The sequence below is a fragment of the Lithobates pipiens genome, unplaced genomic scaffold (assembly GCF_037356315.1).
Source record: "Lithobates pipiens isolate NorthernLeopardFrog02 unplaced genomic scaffold, aLitPip1_a1.2 Scaffold_23, whole genome shotgun sequence".
NCBI lineage: Eukaryota > Metazoa > Chordata > Amphibia > Anura > Ranidae > Lithobates > Lithobates pipiens.
Window position 1 is genome coordinate 326,269,299 of NW_027507785.1, and position 18,599 is coordinate 326,287,897.

Genomic DNA, 18,599 nt, shown 5'->3' on the forward strand with positions numbered 1-18,599 from the left:
GTGAGTGAGAGCGGAGCCGAGTACACAGTACACTCGGCTCAGCTCGGTAAATGTCGGCGGCGCTCCACAGAGCGCAGATTGGCAGATCAGCAGGGGGATCGGCGTATAACACGCACCCATGATTTTCCCCCAATTTTAAGGGGAAAAAAGTGCGTGTTATACGCCGATAAATACGGTAAGTGGTTTATTTTAAAGAGCCAGTAAGCTGTCTGGGATCCTCACCCCCAAGCTGCCGCCGTCGCTCATGTCGTCGTATTTTCATATTCTTCTAATTTCCATAAAAGGGTGACCGTTTGGCCCCTTCATAGTGTCTCTGACTGTCTGAGATGCTCGTTATCATCTTCCAGCACTTCAGAAATGGTCACATATTCACAAGTAGCACTCCAAATCAGAATAAGGAGCGGGATCTTTTTTTTTTTGTTTTTTTTTGGGGGGGGGGGGTTAAAGCAGAGTTCCCACAAAAAATACATTTAAAGTCAGCAGCTACAAATACTGCAGCTGCTGACTTTTAACAGTCGGACACTTACCTGTCCCAGGGTCCAGCAATGTGAGGGATTGAAGCCTTGATATTCTTCCTCTCCGCTCGGTGGCGCCGGCATTATAACTGTGGGCGCCCGGCTGTGGCTTCACAGCTGGGCACCCATTGCACATGCGCGAGCCGCACCGAGCACCGTGACTGGTCATGCAATCATCTGGGACCTGTCGTGTGTCCCAGATGATTGATAAGAGGGAGAGGGGAGGGGTGATCTCCCTTCCTGTGCCGAGGGAAGTGACGTCAGGAGCCCAGGCACCGCAAGAGGCCGATTACGAGAGACCCCCTAGCAACAAGCATTAAAGAGGTGAGTAAAAAAAAAAAAAAAATTCTATAAATGTTTGTTTTTTTATTTTATTTTTTTCATGCACATTAATGATTTTTTATTTTTTTGGTTGGAACTCCACTTTAACAAATGCTTTAAGGCGTTGGCCATTATGTATTGGTGACTAGTTAAAGTGCCTCTAAATCCAAGAACAAAAATGCAGCATATTACAACTTACAGGGGTGAACATACAGGGGTCACCATTATGTGTGGCCCCCTGTACACCTGGATAAGAGGGCGGCGACATGTAGAGGAACTGATCCCTCCAAGTAGCTACTGAACGCCCGCTGCTCCTTATCTCCCTCCCGTGGACATTCAGAGGTGTCAGGAGGGAAATGGAGGGCACTGGTTCATCCATAAGCCATTCCCGCCGCCTCCCTATCTCTGTCCTTCTGCCCCAGGCCCCTATGTGCTTCACTGGCCCCCCACCCCCAGCAGCACTGCCGGGTTTCCCCCTCCTACCTCTCGCCAGCTGCTGTGGGGAATCTGTCAGGATGAAGAGCAGGGAAGGAGCTGGTAAATGTGTACTTTACCGACCCCTTCTTTGCCTTAATGAACAGTCAGTGATCCATACTGATCACTAACTCTGTTTTTTTTTTTTTTTTTTATTCATTTATTTATATCTTGTTTACTATGCCTCTGTTTATCAACAAACGGGGAGCTCTGTACAGAGCTATTCCTGTCCATTCATTCTGTGCAGATGAGGCTGCAGAGAAAGGGACTGAGGAATCTGTCATCAGTCCCTTTCTCTGTTTCCAACGTGAGACATCAGGGGTCTGCTCAGACCCCTGATATTTCACCAAAGCCCCCCCAACAGGGATCCTAAAAAAGTAAGATAAAAATGGTAAAAAACTAATAAAAAAATAAAAGCACAAAACTAAACTGACACCAGTGGCAGAACTACCAGGGTCGTGAAGGTCACAGGAAGGTTTTCTTCCACTTTATTTTTACATATGGAACAAAACACTTTCAACAGTATATGTAACCGTGTCGGACTTGGGGCTTACATGCACTATAAGCTGGCCAAACAATCTCATTGCTTTACATCTGTACAACCTCCATTAGATCTACCAAAAACTATGAGCTATGAGGCCTAGCCAAGCAGTCCATTACAGTCCATGAATATAAATTCTGCAATCAGAATATAGCGTGCGTCACCGGGTTTAGCAGCTTTTCATACAAAGATGTCTTTTTTTACTAGAACAGAGTGAATTGAAGGAGTAGGTTATTGAACGCCCCACCCCCACCTCTGTCCTGTTTGGTCTGTGTTTGTCTGTCCTCATTTATCAAAGAATGTCTCTCTGTGTGGTTTTCTCTCCATCCAGGTGGTCCTCAATCAGAAATTCACAGACTGCTTCGTCCTGGTCTTCCTCGATTCCCACTCTGGGAAAACAGTAAGTTATATATTCTATTTTCCTCATCCCTCGTTATAACTGACCCATTGCAGTAGAGCTGCATGATTAATTGTTAAAAAAATTGCGATCTTGATTCAACACCCCCCCCCCCCCCTTATCAACAAAGTGCTGAACAGGAGGTTGTATCCTTCTGCTCATTTACAGATCAAAGGGATTAAAGTGGTTGTAAATCCTTACAAACCACGTTGACCTACAGGTAAGCCTAGATTAAGACTTACCTGTAGGTCCAAAAAATATCTCCTGAACCTACACGGTTTAGGAGATATTTACAAAATATGCTCAGTGCGCATGCGCTGTAGACTGAGGCGCGCAGGCGCACTGAGCATGCCGCTGCTAACGCCGATATGCGGTTAGTGGCGGCTCCCGTGCGCATGCGCGGGAGTGATGTCATCGCTGCTCCGGCCACTCATGGCCGGAGCAGCGATACCCGGAAGAAGATGGACGCTTCGTGCTACAGGGGACAGCGGTGACTTCGCTGGCTCCTGTGTCAGGTAAGTGACACATAATGGGCTACTATGCGATGCGATGATGGGCTACTATGCGACGCAATGCATAGTAGCCGATTATGCTTTACCTTTGCAGGGAGACAAAGAGGAAGCGAACCCTCTTTAACTTCGTCTGAAAATGAGATCCGTTTAACCACTTAAAGGGTTACTAAACCCTTGTTTTTTTTTTAATAACAAACATATCATACTTACCTTCACTGCGCAGTTCGTTTTGCACAGAGTGGTCACGATCCTCGTCTTCTGGGGTCCCCCAACGGCGCTCACGGCTCCTCCCCACATTGGAAAACCACCTAGGGCAGTGATGGCGAACCTTGGCACTCCAGATGTTTTGGAACTACATTTCCTATTATGCTCATACACTTTGCAGTGTAGTGGAGCATCATGGGAAATGTAGTTCCAAAACATCTGGGGTGCCAAGGTTCGCCATCACTGACCTAGGGGAAGCGCTCTCCCTGGGGGGGGGTGTTAACTTGCAGGCGCGCTGCCAAGTCCAGCATTTGCATCCATAGACACAAAATGCCGAACTCGGCCTCGCCCCCCAGTGCCCTCCTCATTATTATTATTATTTGATTGACAGCAGCGGGAGCCAATGGCTGCGCTGCTATCAATCTATCCAATTAATAGTGGAGACAGCGGGCAGAGAGGGGTGAGCGCGTCTCCGGTGTGGGACATACGGGGCTCAGGTGAGTAAAACTAGGGGGGGGGGGGGGGGGATGGGTTGCTGGTCAGCAACCTATGCATTCACCTATGCATTAAGGTGAAAAAAAAAATCCGACAATACCAACAGCCCTTGCGGAGAGGGGGGGAACCGAGACAGCCGCCGAGGGATCCCAGAAGAGCAGGTTCGGGGGGCCACTCTGTGCAAAACGAGCTGCACAGAGGAGGTAAGTATAACATGTTTGTTATTTAAAAAAAAAGAAAAGAAAAATTTATCTTTAGTGATCCTTTAATTCAAACACGAGGGTTTTTACAACCCCTTTTAAAGACTAAGCCTTTTTCTCACACGTGTTGCTTACAAGTTAAAAGCATTATTTTTTGCTAGAAAATTACTTTTAACCGCCAAACATCATATATATATATATACAGTTAGGGCCATAAATATTTGGACAGTGACACAAGTTTTGTTATTTTAGCTGTTTACAAAAACATGTTCAGAAATACAATTATATATATAATATGGGCTGAAAGTGCACACTCCCAGCTGCAATATGAGAGTTTCCACATCCAAATCGGAGAAAGGGTTTAGGAATCATAGCTCTGTAATGCATAGCCTCCTCTTTTTCAAGGGACCAAAAGTAATTGGACAATGGACTCTAAGGGCTGCAATTAACTCTGAAGGCGTCTCCCTCGTTGACCTGTAATCAATGAAGTAGTTAAAAGGTCTGGGGTTGATTCCAGGTGTGTGGTTTTGCATTTGGAAGCTGTTGCTGTGACCAGACAACATGCGGTCAAAGGAACTCTCAATTGAGGTGAAGCAGAACACCCTGAGGCTGAAAAAAAAGAAAAAATCCATCAGAGAGATAGCAGACATGCTTGGAGTAGCAAAATCAACAGTCGGGTACATTCTGAGAAAAAAGGAATTGACTGGTGAGCTTGGGAACTCAAAAAGGGCTGGGCGTCCACGGAAGACAACAGTGGTGGATGATCGCCGCATACTTTCTTTGGTGAAGAAGAACCCGTTCACAACATCAACTGAAGTCCAGAACACTCTCAGGGAAGTAGGTGTATCTGTCTCTAAGTCAACAGTAAAGAGAAGACTCCATGAAAGTAAATACAAAGGGTTCACATGTAGATGCAAACCATTCATCAATTCCAAAAATAGACAGGCCAGAGTTAAATTTGCCCAAAAACACCTCAAGAAGCCAGCTCAGTTCTGGAAAAGTATTCTATGGACAGATGAGACAAAGATCAACCTGTAGCAGAATGATGGGAAGAAAAAAGTTTGGAGAAGAAAGGGAACGGCACATGATCCAAGGCACACCACATCCTCTGTAAAACATGGTGGAGGCAACGTGATGGCATGGGCATGCATGGCTTTCAATGGCACTGGGTCACTTGTGTTTATTGATGACATAACAGCAGACAAGAGTAGCCGGATGAATTCTGAACTGTACCGGGATATACTTTCAGCCCAGATTCAGCCAAATGGTGCAAAGTTGATCGGACGGCGCTTCATAGTACAGATGGACAATGACCCCAAGCATACAGCCAAAGCTACCCAGGAGTTCGAGTGCAAAAAAGTGGAACATTCTGCAATGGCCAAGTCAAATCACCAGATCTTAACCCAATTGAGCATGCATTTCACTTGCTCAAATCCAGACTTAAGACGGAAAAACCCACAAACAAGCAAGACCTGAAGGCTGCGGCTGGAAAGGCCTGGCAAAGCATTAAGAAGGAGGAAACCCAGCGTTTGGTGATGTCCATGGGTTCCAGACTTAAGGCAGTGATTGCCTCCAAAGCATTTTCAACAAAATATTGAATAAATAAATATTTTGTTTGGGTTATGTTTATTTGTCCAATTACTTTTGAGCTCCTAAAATGTGGAGTGTTTGTAAAGAAATGTGTACAATTCCTACATTTTCTATCAGGTATTTTTGTTCAACCCTTCAAATTAAACGTTACAATCTGCACTTAAATTCTGTTGTAGAGGTTTCATTTCAAATCCAATGCGGTGGCATGCAGAGCCCAACTTGCGAAAATTGTGTCACTGTCCAAATATTTATGGCCCTAACTGTATATATATATATATATATATATATATATATATATATATATATAATGTGTTTTTTTGGGTTTTGTTTTTTCTGCAGAGAGACCCTAGAGAATAAAATGGAGGTTGTTACAACCTTTTTTTATCACACTGTATTTGCGCAGGGGTCTTTTAAACGCAATTTTTTTTGGAAAAAATACACTTGAATGAATTAAAAAATAAAAAAACAGTAAAGTCAGCCCATTTTTTTTTTGTATAACGTGAAAAGCAATGTTGCGCCAAGAATCATGATCTTTTTTCTAAGCAAAAACAAATCTTGATCTTCATTTTATGCAGAATCGTGCAATCTCTACATTGCTGTAACTAAATTCATCCATTTTGGGGTGGGATGAGGCAAGGTCTTTATTTAGTCCTATGGCTAAACCAATAGAAGGAGGAAGACACAGACATGTGGTGCTGTGCTCCTTCTGCTATAATTATCTTAGGAATATTGTTAGGACCCTGGAAGGGTCACACTGATCAGCCATACATGTATGACCACTGATATGTTACAAGAATAACATCGATTGTCTCATTACAATGGCATCTGAAAGTGGGTGGCTATATTAGGCAGCAAGTGAACATGTTGTCCCTGAAGTTGATGCAGAAAAAATGGTCAAGTGTAAGATTTTGTATGACTTTCACAAGGGCCAAATTGTAATGCCCAGACAACTCCAAAACTGCAGCTCTTGTGGGACGTTCCAGGTCTGCTTTGGTCAGGACCAACCAAAGGTGGTCCAAGGAAGGAAAACTGAAAAAAAAAAAGGGCGGCAGGGTCATGGACGGCCAAGGCTCATTAATGTACGTGGGGAGCAAATGCTGACCTATATAATCTGATCCAATAGAAGAGCTACTGGAGCTCAAATTGCTGAAAAAGCTCATGCCGGTTCTGATAGAAAGGTGTCAGAACACACACAGCATCTCGTTTTTTTGTGTATGGGGGTTGTGTAGCCGCAGACTGGTCAGGGTGTCCATGCTGACCCGCGCCTACAATGGGCACGTGAGCGTCAGAACTGGACCACTGAACAATGGAAGGAAGGTGGCCTGGTCTGATGAATGACTTTTTCTTTTACAAGTAAAAGGTTCGAGTCGGCAACTCTGTATTCCACATAACCATTATAATGGTTGGTTACAAAAAGTGACAAGCAAAACCGCTGACGTGTTTCGCCAACAGCCCGGGATGTGGTATGGGAAGAAGGCAAACCAACGGAGAGGCAGAGCGATGCTTTGGGCAACGTTCTACTGGGAAACCTTGGCTCCGGGCCATTCATGTGGATGTTACCTGACCTGTACCACCTTACCTAAACATTATGGGTGACCAAATACACCCCTTCATGGAAGCCACATTTCCTGGTGGCAGTGGCCTGTTTGAGCAGGATAATGTGCCCTCTACACTGCAAAAATGGTTCAAGAATGGTTTGAGGAACACAACGTGGAGTCCGACGTGTTGGCCCTCCAAATTCTCTAGATCTCAATCCAATTGAGCATCTGTGGGATGTGCTGGAAAAACATGGAAGCCCCACCTTGCAACTTACAAGACTTGAAGGATCTGCTACCGATGGCTTGGGGCCAGATACCGCAGCGTACCTTCAGAGGTGTAATGGAGTCCATGACTAAATGGGGTCAGGGTTAGGTGGGTTAGGCCATAAAGTTATGGCTGATCAGCGTATATAGCTGTACGTATCCATCCCATTCTTCTTTAAATGCAGTTATAATAGTGTGCTTTGAAAACTGAAGATAAATTACACCCCTACATGGTAACCAAATGCACAAAATGCTGCAGTTTCAAGACTCCTCTGCGGCTAGTCATGTGACCAAATGCCTGCTGTGGTTTTTGTCACATGAGCACAGGACCTAGAAGACAGTGGTGATCACTACATCAATTCTCTACTTCCACAGTGGCCCCACAGGTATGGAATATGTATGCATTTTACTTACTCCTGTGTGAGAAATAAAGAACGTTATACTAATGTTGGGGTTGCCGGACCCTCTTTCTGTTTTACATGGAATATGTATACTTATATCACTCCAAGCTGGTCCAGTGTGGCTATGTACTAAAATCCATACCTGGAGTTCAGCTTCAAAGTGGAACTTTACCCTTGCCTCCCCCCTGAAGCAATGTTCTGCATAGGAAGGATACTAGTGGATCCAGTGTTGTCCCGCTGAAATCCCCTTCTCTGTAGTTGGCACTCGGGTCAGGCACTGACATCTTTTTCTGGGATGTCATTGGGAGGCACAGGCACACCTCCCGATGTGCTGCTAGGCACACCTCGTCCTGCTTTGGTGAATGGATGCTCCTGGCGCCTCCTGAGATAGCCATGTCATATATCCTAAGAGGCACCAGGAGGCGTTGATGTCAATTTCCAAGGCCAGGAGTCTCTAAACTTTCTATACAAAGGGCCAGTTTACTGTCCTTCAGACTTGAGGGGGGCCGGACTCAGGCCATTGGGAGTAGAAGAGGTCCTGACATCAGTGGCAATAAGCAATCTGCCATTTTTGGTGTCGGTGGGAAGGATTGCGCCGTGTCATTGGGAGGAATTGTAACCCATTATTGGTGTCATTGGGAGGAACTGTGTCCCATCATTGGTGTCATTGGGAGGAATTGTGTCCCATCATTGGTGTAATTGTGCCCCATCTTTGGTGTCATTGGGAGGAATTATGCCCCGACCTTGGTATCAATTGGGAGGAATTGTGCCCCACCCCTGGTATCAATTGGGAGAAATTGTGCCCCACCCGTGGTATCAATTGGGCGGAATTGTGCCCCACTCTTGTTATCCATTGGGATGAATTTTGCCCCACCCTTGGTGTCATTGGGAGGAATTGTGCCCCACCCTTGGTGTCATTGGGAGGAATTGTGCCCCACCCTTGGTGTCATTGGGGGGATTTGTGCCCCACTGTTGGTGTCATTGGGAAGGTTTGTGCCCCACCCTTGGTTTTATTGGGAGGAATTATGACCCTTTTCCAGGTCATTGGGCCCTATCGCTGGAGTCATTGGGAGGAATTAAGCCCCATCTCTGGTGTCATTGGGAGGAATTGTGCCCCACTGCTGGTGTCATTGGGAGGAATTTAGCATGTTAATTGATGTCAATGGGGGAGAATTATGTCCCATTGTTAGATGAAAATAATGCCCCAAGGGCCAGATAAAATCAAGCAAAGGGTGGCAGTTTGGAGACTAGGAGCCCAGGCAAATGACAAAGGAGGGAGGTCGCAAATCAATGGATGGTAACAAAAAGGTGACTAACACCCGATCAATGTACAGTGGGGGCGGGGTGTGCAGGATGGAGAGGAGGAAAGTTGTCAAGAAGGGTGAAGTTCTGTTTTAAGGAGACAAAACGTGGGAGGGGGAGGGGGGAATGTATTGCGGCGATGTACTGCATATTTTTATTTTATTACATGCTAATCGGATCTCATCTGTGGTCACTTGTCGTCGTGGCCCCCCCCCCCCCCCCCCAAATCAAATAAGCCTAATTTTTCTAACCTTTCACTGCAAGACTTTTTCTCGCCCCATTCATTCATCCGCCGCTCTTTGAACCCTCTCCAAGTTTCCTGCGCCCACCTTGCAGCGCTGGGTGTGTCCCCGGACTAGCCCGGTATCCAGGATGTGGAGCCTCACCAGCGAATTCTAATATTCCATAAGCCCCCTTTTATCTCGCCTGTCACAGCAGTATACGGTGAACCTATACATCTGCCGACGTGAGGAAAACAAAGCCTCTGTATCAGTCACGGCTCCGACTTGTTATGCAGAATACATTTATCTTCAAAGGTGAAGATTTCACAAATGCGTCTGTTTCGGCTTTTTTTTTTTTTCCTGCATGGATCCAAAAAAAAATGTCCCTGCAAAGCTTTGAGGATTACAAATTAATCCGTGTGCCGAAAAATGCCTCGCTCAGAAGTCTGTCACTTAAAGGGTCACCGCTTGTTTTCACAAACACTTTCATGATCAGATACAAAATAATTAGGGAAATAAAAAGCATGGGGTTTTTATTTATTTATTTTTTTTGCTCGTAAAAAATGGTCAGTAAGCATTTCAGTGTTAAATTGAATCAGTTGTTTGATTTGCTCAGCGCTAAACGGCTAATGAGAAAGACAACAAAACCGGGAAAGCCGAGCATCACCGCAATCCTCGCTCACAACTCCTCCCGTCACGGCCTCGTCACTCTCGATGACTGCTTTTAATGTGGTCACAGCGGGGGAGCCAGAAACTTCTAATTGGAATTTGCTTTTGTGTCTCGTAATTAAGCACTTTCCCTTTTTGCTGTTGTTGGGGGAGAGTTGGCGATTTTTTCCATCGCTGCTCTTGTTGGTCGTCTCGCTAAACTACCGATATATCTGATCCTTCTCTTCTCATCCTAGGCTGTAGATGGCCAAGCCAGTAACTTTTTTTTGCCAGTCGATGAATTCCAGGCATGGATATTTTATACATTGTTACCTTGGTCCAGCTTGGACCCATCATATATATATATATATATATATATATATATATATATATATATATATATATACAGTGCCTTGCGAAAGTATTTGGCCCCCTTGAACTTTTCAACCTTTGCCACATTTCAGGCTTCAAACATAAAGATATAAAATGTTTATTTTTTGTGAAGAATCACCAACAAGTGGGACACAATTGTGAAGTGGAACGAAATCTATTGGATATTTTAAACTTTTTTAACTAATAAAAAAATGAAAAGTGGGGCGTGCAAAATGATTCGGCCCCCTTGCATTAATACTTTGTAGAGCCACCTTTTTCTGCGATTACAGCTGCAAGTCGCTTGGGGTGTCTCTATCAGTTTTGCACATCGAGAGACTGAAATTCTTGCCCATTCTTCCTTGCAAAACAGCTGGAGCTCAGTGAGGTTGGATGGAGAGTGTTTGTGAACAGCAGTTTTCAGCTCTTTCCACAGATTCTCGATTGGATTCAGGTCTGGACTTTGACTCGGCCATTCTAACACCTGGATACGTTTATTTGTGAACCATTCCTTTGTAGATTTTGCTGTATGTTTGGGATCATTGTCTTGTTGGAAGATAAATCTCCGTCCCAGTTTCAGGTCTTTTGCAGACTCCAACAGGTTTTCATCCAGAATGGTCCTGTATTTGGCTGCATCCATCTTCCCCTCAATTTTAACCATCTTCCCTGTCCCTGCTGAAGAAAAGCAGGCCCAAACCATGATGCTGCCACCACCATGTTTGACAGTGGGGATGGTGTGTTGAGGGTGATGAGCTGTGTTTCTTTTACGCCAAACATATCGTTTTGCGTTGTGGGCAAAAAGTTGGATTTTGGTTTCATCTGACCAGAGCACCTTCTTCCACATGTTTGGTGTGTCTCCCAGGTGGCTTGTGGCAAACTTTAGACAAGACTTTTTATGGCTATCTTTGAGAAATGGCTTTCTTCTTGCCACTCTTCCATAAAGGGCAGATTTGTGCAGTGTACGACTGATTGTTGTCCTATGGACAGACTCTCCCACCTCAGCTGTAGTTCTCTGCAGTTCATCCAGAGTGATCATGGGCCTCTTGGCTGCATCTCTGATCAGTCTTCTCCTTGTCTGAGCTGAAAGTTTAGAGGGACGGCCAGGTCTTGGTAGATTTGCAGTGGTCTGATACTCCTTCCATTTCAAAATGATCGCTTGCACAGTGCTCCTTGGGATGTTTAAAGCTTGGGAAATCTTTTGTATCCAAATCCGGCTTTAAACTTCTCCACAACAGTATTACGGACCTGCCTGGTGTGTTCCTTGGTCTTCATGATGCTCTCTGCGCTTTCAACAGAACCCTGAGACTATCACAGAGCAGGTGCATTTATACAGAGACTTGATTACACACAGGTGGATTCTATTTATCACCATTAGTCATTTAGGACAACATTGGATCATTCAGAGATCCTCGCTGAACCTCTGGAGTGAGTTTGCTGCACTGAAAGTAAAGGGGCCGAATAATTTTGCACGCCCCACTTTTCAGTTTTTTATTTTCTAAAAAAGTTTCAATTATCCAATAGATTTCGTTCCACTTCACAATTGTGTCCCACTTGTTGGTGATTCTTCACAAAAAATTAAAATTTTATATCTTTATGTTTGAAGCCTGAAATGTGGCAAAAGGTTGAAAAGTTCAAGGGGGCCGAATACTTTCGCAAGGCACTGTATATAGTCAAAAGTGTTGGGACGCCTGCCTTTACACGCACATAAACTTTAATGGCATCCCAGTCTTAGTCCGTAGGGTTCAATATTGAGTTGGCCCACCCTTTGCAGATATAACAGCTTCAACTCTTCTGGGAAGGCCGTCCACAAGGTTTAGAAGTGTGTCTATGGGGATGTTTTACCATTCTTCCAGAAGAACGTTTGAGAGGACACGCACTGGATTTCTCAGCATTGAGGACACCATTGATTCTGACCAAATCCCCAACTCCAGGTGTAGAAATGCACCCCCCCCCATCTTTCAAGGAGCCGTGCTTCACAATTGGCTGCAGACACTCATTATTGTACCGCTGTCCAGCCCTTCACCACAAACTGCCTCCTGCTACAGCCAAATATTTCACATTGTGACTCCATCAGTCCAGAGCACCCGCTGCACCCCCAGTTCCTATGTTTACCTACATAGTTGAGTCGCTTATCCTTGTTTACATGTCGAAGGTTTGGCTTTTTGCCCGCAATTCTTCCATGAAGACCACTTCTGGGCAGATTTCTCCAGACAGTAGATAGGTGTATCTGGGTCCCAATAGTTTCCTCCAGTTCTGAGCTGTTGGCACTGCTGGAGATCTGTTGATGTGGAAGGGAAGTAAGCATGATGTGTCCTTCATCTGCTGCATTAACCCCCCCCCCTAGCGGTATTCCCGAGTCTGGCTCTGGTTGGGATTTTACTGACAGGAGCGGTAACCCCCGAGCCAGACTCGGGATCGCATCGCTGGATGCAGGGGAGGACACAGGGAGAGTTACTTACCTTGTCCCCTGGATCCAGCGATGTCCCCCGCGCTGTGTGATCGAGCTGTCCTCCGCTCGATTCACAGTGCCGAATGCCGCCGAGCTCCGTTCCCTGCGGCGTTACGGCGCACGGTAGCGGAGAACGGCGGCAAATTCAAAAAAGTCAAAACACACACAGCACTGTAATCTTACAGATTACAGTACTTTATTAACCACTTGAGATCCGCGCTATAGCCAAATGACGGCTACAGCGCGGATCTCCTTTGCCGGGACTACGTCTATTGACGTCGTCCCGTGCACGAGCAGCCTGCGTGCCCCCTGAGGGGCGCGCGCGGCGCGCTCTGTGATCGGCGAGTCCATGAGACTCGCCTGATCACCGATCCGTGCAAGGGGTCGATCCCGACCCCTTATCACGTGATCAGCTGTCAGCCAATGACAGCTGATCATGTGATATAACGGAGCCGGTAATCTGCTATTATTCCTGTCAGCGTGAGGAGAAAAAAAAAGCCGATCACCGGCGGCCATGATCGGGACATCAGTCCCGATCACGGCCAGCCCTGCTAGTGCCCATCTGCCAGTGCCCACCTGCCCCCTGAAGTGCCAAATGTTTTAAAAGTGCCCCCGTCAGTGCCACCCAGCAGTGCCCACAGTGCCACCCAGCAGTGCCCACAATCTGCCTCAAAGGTGCTGCACCCCAGTGCCACTTATCCGTGCCCATCAGTGTCATCTACCAGTGCCGCCCATCAGTGCCCAGCAGTGCCACCTATCAGAGCCACCTATTGGTGCCACCTATCAGTGCCCATCAGTCCCATCTATCAGTGGTACCTATCAGTGCCCATCCGTGCCACCCATCCGTGCCACCCATCTGTGCCCATCTTTGCCCATCAGTGCCGCCTTATCTGTGCCCATCGGTGCCGCCTTATCTGTGCCTATTAGTGCCGCCTTAACTATGCCTATCAGTGCCCACCAGTGCAGCCTATCAGTGCCCACCAATGCAGCCCATCAGTGCCCACCAGTGCAGCCTATCAGTGCCCACCAGTGCAGCCTATCAGTGCCGCCTAATCAGCGCACTTCAATGAAGGAGAAAAATGACCCGTTTGCAAAATTTTATAACAAACTATTAAAACATGATTTTTTATTTTTTTTTGCATCTTTTTTTGTTTGTTTAGCAAAAAATAAAACTCTGAGCTGTAACTAAATACCACCAAAAGAAAGCTCTATTTGTGGGAAAAAAATTATAAAAATTTCATTTGGGTACAGTGTTGTATGACCGCGCAATTGTCATTCAAAGTGCATCAGCGCTGAAAGCTGAAAATTGGTCTGGGACTGAGGGGGGGTTTAAGTGCCCAGTAAGCAAGTGGTTAAAAAATGCACACTCCCTTTGTCCCTAGTGGTCTGTGCAGTGCCCTGCATGCACTTTTATATTATAAATACTGTTTTTTCTGCCTGGAATTTGGAGATTGTCCATAGCAACCAAAAAGTGTCCCTTTTTCAGTGTTTTAGGATTTGATTACATTATTGAATAATTTTTATTATTCTTTATTATATTATAAACTTTATCATACCCGGGATGTCCGCTAGACTCTGGTTTGAACAGATTTAAGAGAGTTATTCTTAAGAATTACAGGACTACAATATAAAACGCCAAATTTCCATGCAAAATAATTGTACCGCTTTCAGCACCTAATTCCAGAATGAATCATACCGCCAGGGAGGTTAAAGAGGTTGTAAACCTCTCTGTGCAAGTTGTACCTATAGGCATAGCTCCCAACTGTCCCAGATTTCGAGGGACTTTCTCTGATTTGGAGCAATGTCCCTCTCTCCCTAATTCCTCCTCATTTGTCCCTCATTTTGGTCTGATCTTCATAGATGTATATAAAATGCACTTTTTATCTATCAAAAAGTGTTTTCATGCACCAAACGTTTTAACTGATTTCTAAATTGCTGCATTTGTAAATTCCAAAAGCCAATATAAAGGAACAGTAGTGGTAAAGAAAAGCACTTGTGGGTTTAGGCAGTCTTGTTTTTTTGTACAATTCTCCTTTAAGGGGGCATGGCAGGGGGTGTGTCCTATGCCTGCATACTTTTGCTGATAGGTGTCCCTCATTCCCATCTCAAAAAGTTGGGAGGTGTGCCTATAGGTAAGCCAATGAGACTTACGTATAGGTACTGTAAAGATCTCCTAAACGTGCACCGTTTAGGAAATATTTACTGTGTTTTGCGCCGATGATGTCATCTGCGCATGCGCTGTGAAGAAATGGTCCCCCTGTGCCGTTTCTTCACGAACGAATGCCGTGACATGCGGGAGTAACGTCACGCGGCTCCGACCAGTCACAGAGTCTGCGGCCCCCTAAAGGAAGAAGGGGGAAAATGGATACGGCCTGCAGCGGGGACGGCGCAGGCTACGTTTGCAGGTAAGTGTCACACATTGTGCTAGCACATTATGCTTTTAATTTGCAGGGGCAAAGGTAGGAAGTAAAACCCATCAGGGTTTACTTCTTCTTTAAGTTTCCTTGGTCAACCACTGCATCTATGGTCCTCAGTGTTGCCTATTTCTTCGTGCTTCTTCAAAAAGCTTGAACCCCTAATCTACTTTGAAATCTTTCCCCGGGAGAGACATTGCTAATGCAGTATAACCTACCTTGTGTCTTGTTGCTGTGCTCAGTCTTGGCATGGTGTATGACCTGTGACTTGAAACTGTCTCCAACAACCTCACCTTAGTAGCAGAGTTTGGCTGTTCCTCACCCAGTTATAAGCCTCCTACACAGCTGTTTCTGTTTCAGATAATGTTTTTTCACCTACATATGAAATTGATGATCATTAGCGCCTGCTTTGTATGAGTGATTAATCGTACGCCTGACTCTAATCCTACAAAATCCCTCAATTTGTGCAAGTGTAAGAATTGATGCCGGTTTGAAGCCAAAGGGTAGTCACACGAAATATTGATGCGATTTAGATTTTTCTTCTGTTCGATCACTTTGCATTTTGTAAATTGATAAAAAATAAACAATTAAAATATATATATTTGTGAAAGCATTCTTACTTTACAGCATTTCTTCCCACCTGCCTAAAACTTTTGCACAGTACTGTAGACGTTTTCCATGATGGACTTTGCAGTTACTACTCTGCGGTTTAATATTTTAGACATTACTTGATTGCCTTTAGGTTGTGGGGGTGGTACTGAAGCAATGGGGGATGTGGTTAGTGGATCTGAGCTATTTAAAGCGTTACTTAACCCAAAAATAAAAATTGGATCTTGCTCCTTTAAACATGTTATATGACACAGTGCTTGTCCTGTGTAATTTGGCCCCCTGTAACACCTAAAAAAACCTGGCTGATCCTGACAGTTTCTCCCCACCCCTCTGTAAACTGACCACGGTACTATCGTGGCTGCTGAGACCAGACACCGTGGTCAGTTTATGTGCCTCTGTCATCAGCAGCCTGCTATCTACTCTCCTCTCTGCTCCCGAGTCCTCCCCCGTCCTCCCCCCATCTGTGTGTGTGAGCTGCGCCCCCCCCCCCCCTTACTGCTCTCATAACACTACCCTTTATACACCATCAACACTGCCTCCTATTGCAGGTCCTCCCCCCCCTTCCCCCCGTGAATGATTTATATATATAAATGCTGTAAATACTTAATTTAAGAGCTGAGATTGCAATTACATGACCAGCCAGCTCTCTCCTCCAGATTGACATCAGCAGAGGAAGGAATCTCAGCCCCGCCCTCTGCAGGAGAAAGCTGGCTGGTCATGTGATCGCAATCTCGGCAGCAAATTTAGGTATTTGCAGCATTCATTTTCATAAATCGTACACAGAGGGGGATACTAGAATAGGAGGCAGTGCTGATGGTGTATACAGGCTAGAGTGGCTTAACAACCACTTTAAACATTCTTGAGAATTCAAAAGATTTCCTACTGACATTTTCCTGGCACTGTGTCCCTTTTAAAATGGCCATTACCAGATTCAGATATCGCCATCGCCCCTTTACTAACACGTGTGACATATTGAGGTAGTTCCTAATAGTGCACCAAATTAAAAATTCATGAATGAAACTGGAGGTAATTAAGACCTTCTCTAAGATATGAATAGGGGAAGGGGTTTGGCAAGAGGGTTTAATGGATAAGGCACCTCATCCCAAAATGAAAATATAAAATGTAGATGTAGGAGAGAGGGGGTTATTACGGTCCCTATTAATGGTAAAATGTGACGTGAGGTTACTAGAATCTCAAGTAGTTAAATAAATATAATGCATAGAAATTTTGCAACAAAGCTTTATTGAAAAAACAAATATTTATAGATAAAAATTCTGTATATTCACAGGAATATTACAAAAAATACCACAGTACAAAGATAAAAATATTCAATCTACTCACTTTAAATTGCTGGTCAAGAAAGTCCCAACATGTTTCGCCATAACCATGGCTTCTTCAGGGGAACCAGTTCTTTAACCCAAAGGAGGATGAATAGCAACCCTGGCTCATCCACGGGCCCACAATCGATGGAGCTATCCCAAAAAGGGAAAAAAGAATGGAACAACCAAGCCTTAGGTTTCACCTATAGTGACGATCAGAATTGGTATAAGAGAGTACATGTCAGGGACGCTGGGAATTTAGGCAGGTTTATGGTGAAAAGGACGTGATGTCAGATGGTCTAGATCCTAGATTAGAGGTGTTTTAGAATATTCACCAATCAAAGGCAATGGTTGGTATCCAACAACAGAACCTAGCCCTAACAGGGCTAGATAATGAGCAAATTGCTTAATAATGTGGCCCCTTGTCCGCATGTGCGATAGACATCAGCGTCCCCGAAGAGCCAGCCATCGCTGATGTGTATCGCACATGCGGACAAAGGGCCACATTATTAAGCAATTTGCTCATTATCTAGCCCTGTTAGGGCTAGGTTCTGTTGTTGGATACCAACCATTGCCTTTGATTGGTGAATATTCTAAAACACCTCTAATCTAGGATCTAGGCCATCTGACATCACGTCCTTTTCACCATAAACCTGCCTAAATTCCCAGCGTCCCTGACATGTACTCTTTCACTATAGGTGAAACCTAAGGCTTGGTTGTTCCATTCTTTTTTCCCTTTTTGGGATAGCTCCATCGATTGTGGGCCCGTGGATGAGCCAGGGTTGCTATTCATCCTCCTTTAGGTTAAAGAACTGGTTCCCCTGAAGAAGCCATGGTTATGGCGAAACATGTTGGGACTTTCTTGACCAGCAATTTAAACTGAGTAGATTGAATATTTTTATCTTTGTACTGTGGTATTTTTTGTAATATTCCTGTGAATATACAGAATTTTTATCTATAAATATTTGTTTTTTCAATAAAGCTTTGTTGCAAAATTTCTATGCATTATATTTAACTACTTGAGATTCTGGTAACCTCACGTCCAATTTTACCATTAATAGGCACCGTAATAAATCCCCTCTCTCCTACATCTACATTTTCCACCTTCTCTAAGATGTTATAGAGACAGGCAGAATGCCTGTCTCTGTATGCAGTGTAGTAGAGCAGCATATTTGCTGCTGCCGCTACTCTCTCCCTATCGCTGCTGTTAAGGACGCTATTACCTTCACAGCCCACAACCTCCAAGCAGCCAGTTAGATTGCAATGGGCAGAGCCTGATGGGGAAGCTGAGACCATTAGTTCCCTGTCGGGTCCACTCCCCCGTGCTATCTGGGCATGCATCACGTGTGGAGGACATACTGGACACTCCGGCCTCAATCCAACTGCGCTTCCTCCCTGCCTCTGTAGCTGCCATACCAATAGCGCTGTGGCGGGGAGCTCTGTATTTTAGGAGGCGGGGCCAAATGGGGATTGACCGACACTGGTTCCCAATCAGGCCTGCTCTTTCCTTGTAATCCGGAGTGGGCACTTTTATAGCCAGTAGCAGGCTTCTCTATTGGCTAAGGCTTTGCCTGCTGACAGTCACAAGGGGAGCGGACCTGATGGGAAACCAGTGTCTGTGAATCCCTATCAGGCTCCACCCCGTGAGATACAGAACGCCCCCACCGCTGCACTGTCTGTGTGACCGCTACAGTGGCGGGGTGGAGGCCGGAGTGTCCGGTATGTCCTCCACACGTGATGCATGCTCAAATTCATGCACCTGCCTGCAACAGGTACACAAATTTGTTGCCTGCACTGACATTAGTTGTGTTGGAGG

General features: G+C 45.2%; 1 protein-coding gene across 7 annotated transcripts in view; it reads left to right on the forward strand.

The window, feature by feature from the left end:
* The window catches only part of SZT2 (SZT2 subunit of KICSTOR complex), a 297,498-nt gene that overhangs the window by 275,851 nt on the left and 3,048 nt on the right, over positions 1-18,599 (forward strand). For all 7 annotated transcript variants that reach the window (XR_013262121.1, XM_077450667.1, XM_077450670.1 and 4 more), the window contains one exon: positions 2,183-2,251. Coding sequence is in view for 6 of the 7 variants with exons in the window: in XM_077450667.1 (XP_077306793.1) it covers positions 2,183-2,251 (69 nt within the window). In the remaining variant the exon portion in view is untranslated. The remainder of the gene's footprint in view (positions 1-2,182; positions 2,252-18,599) is intronic.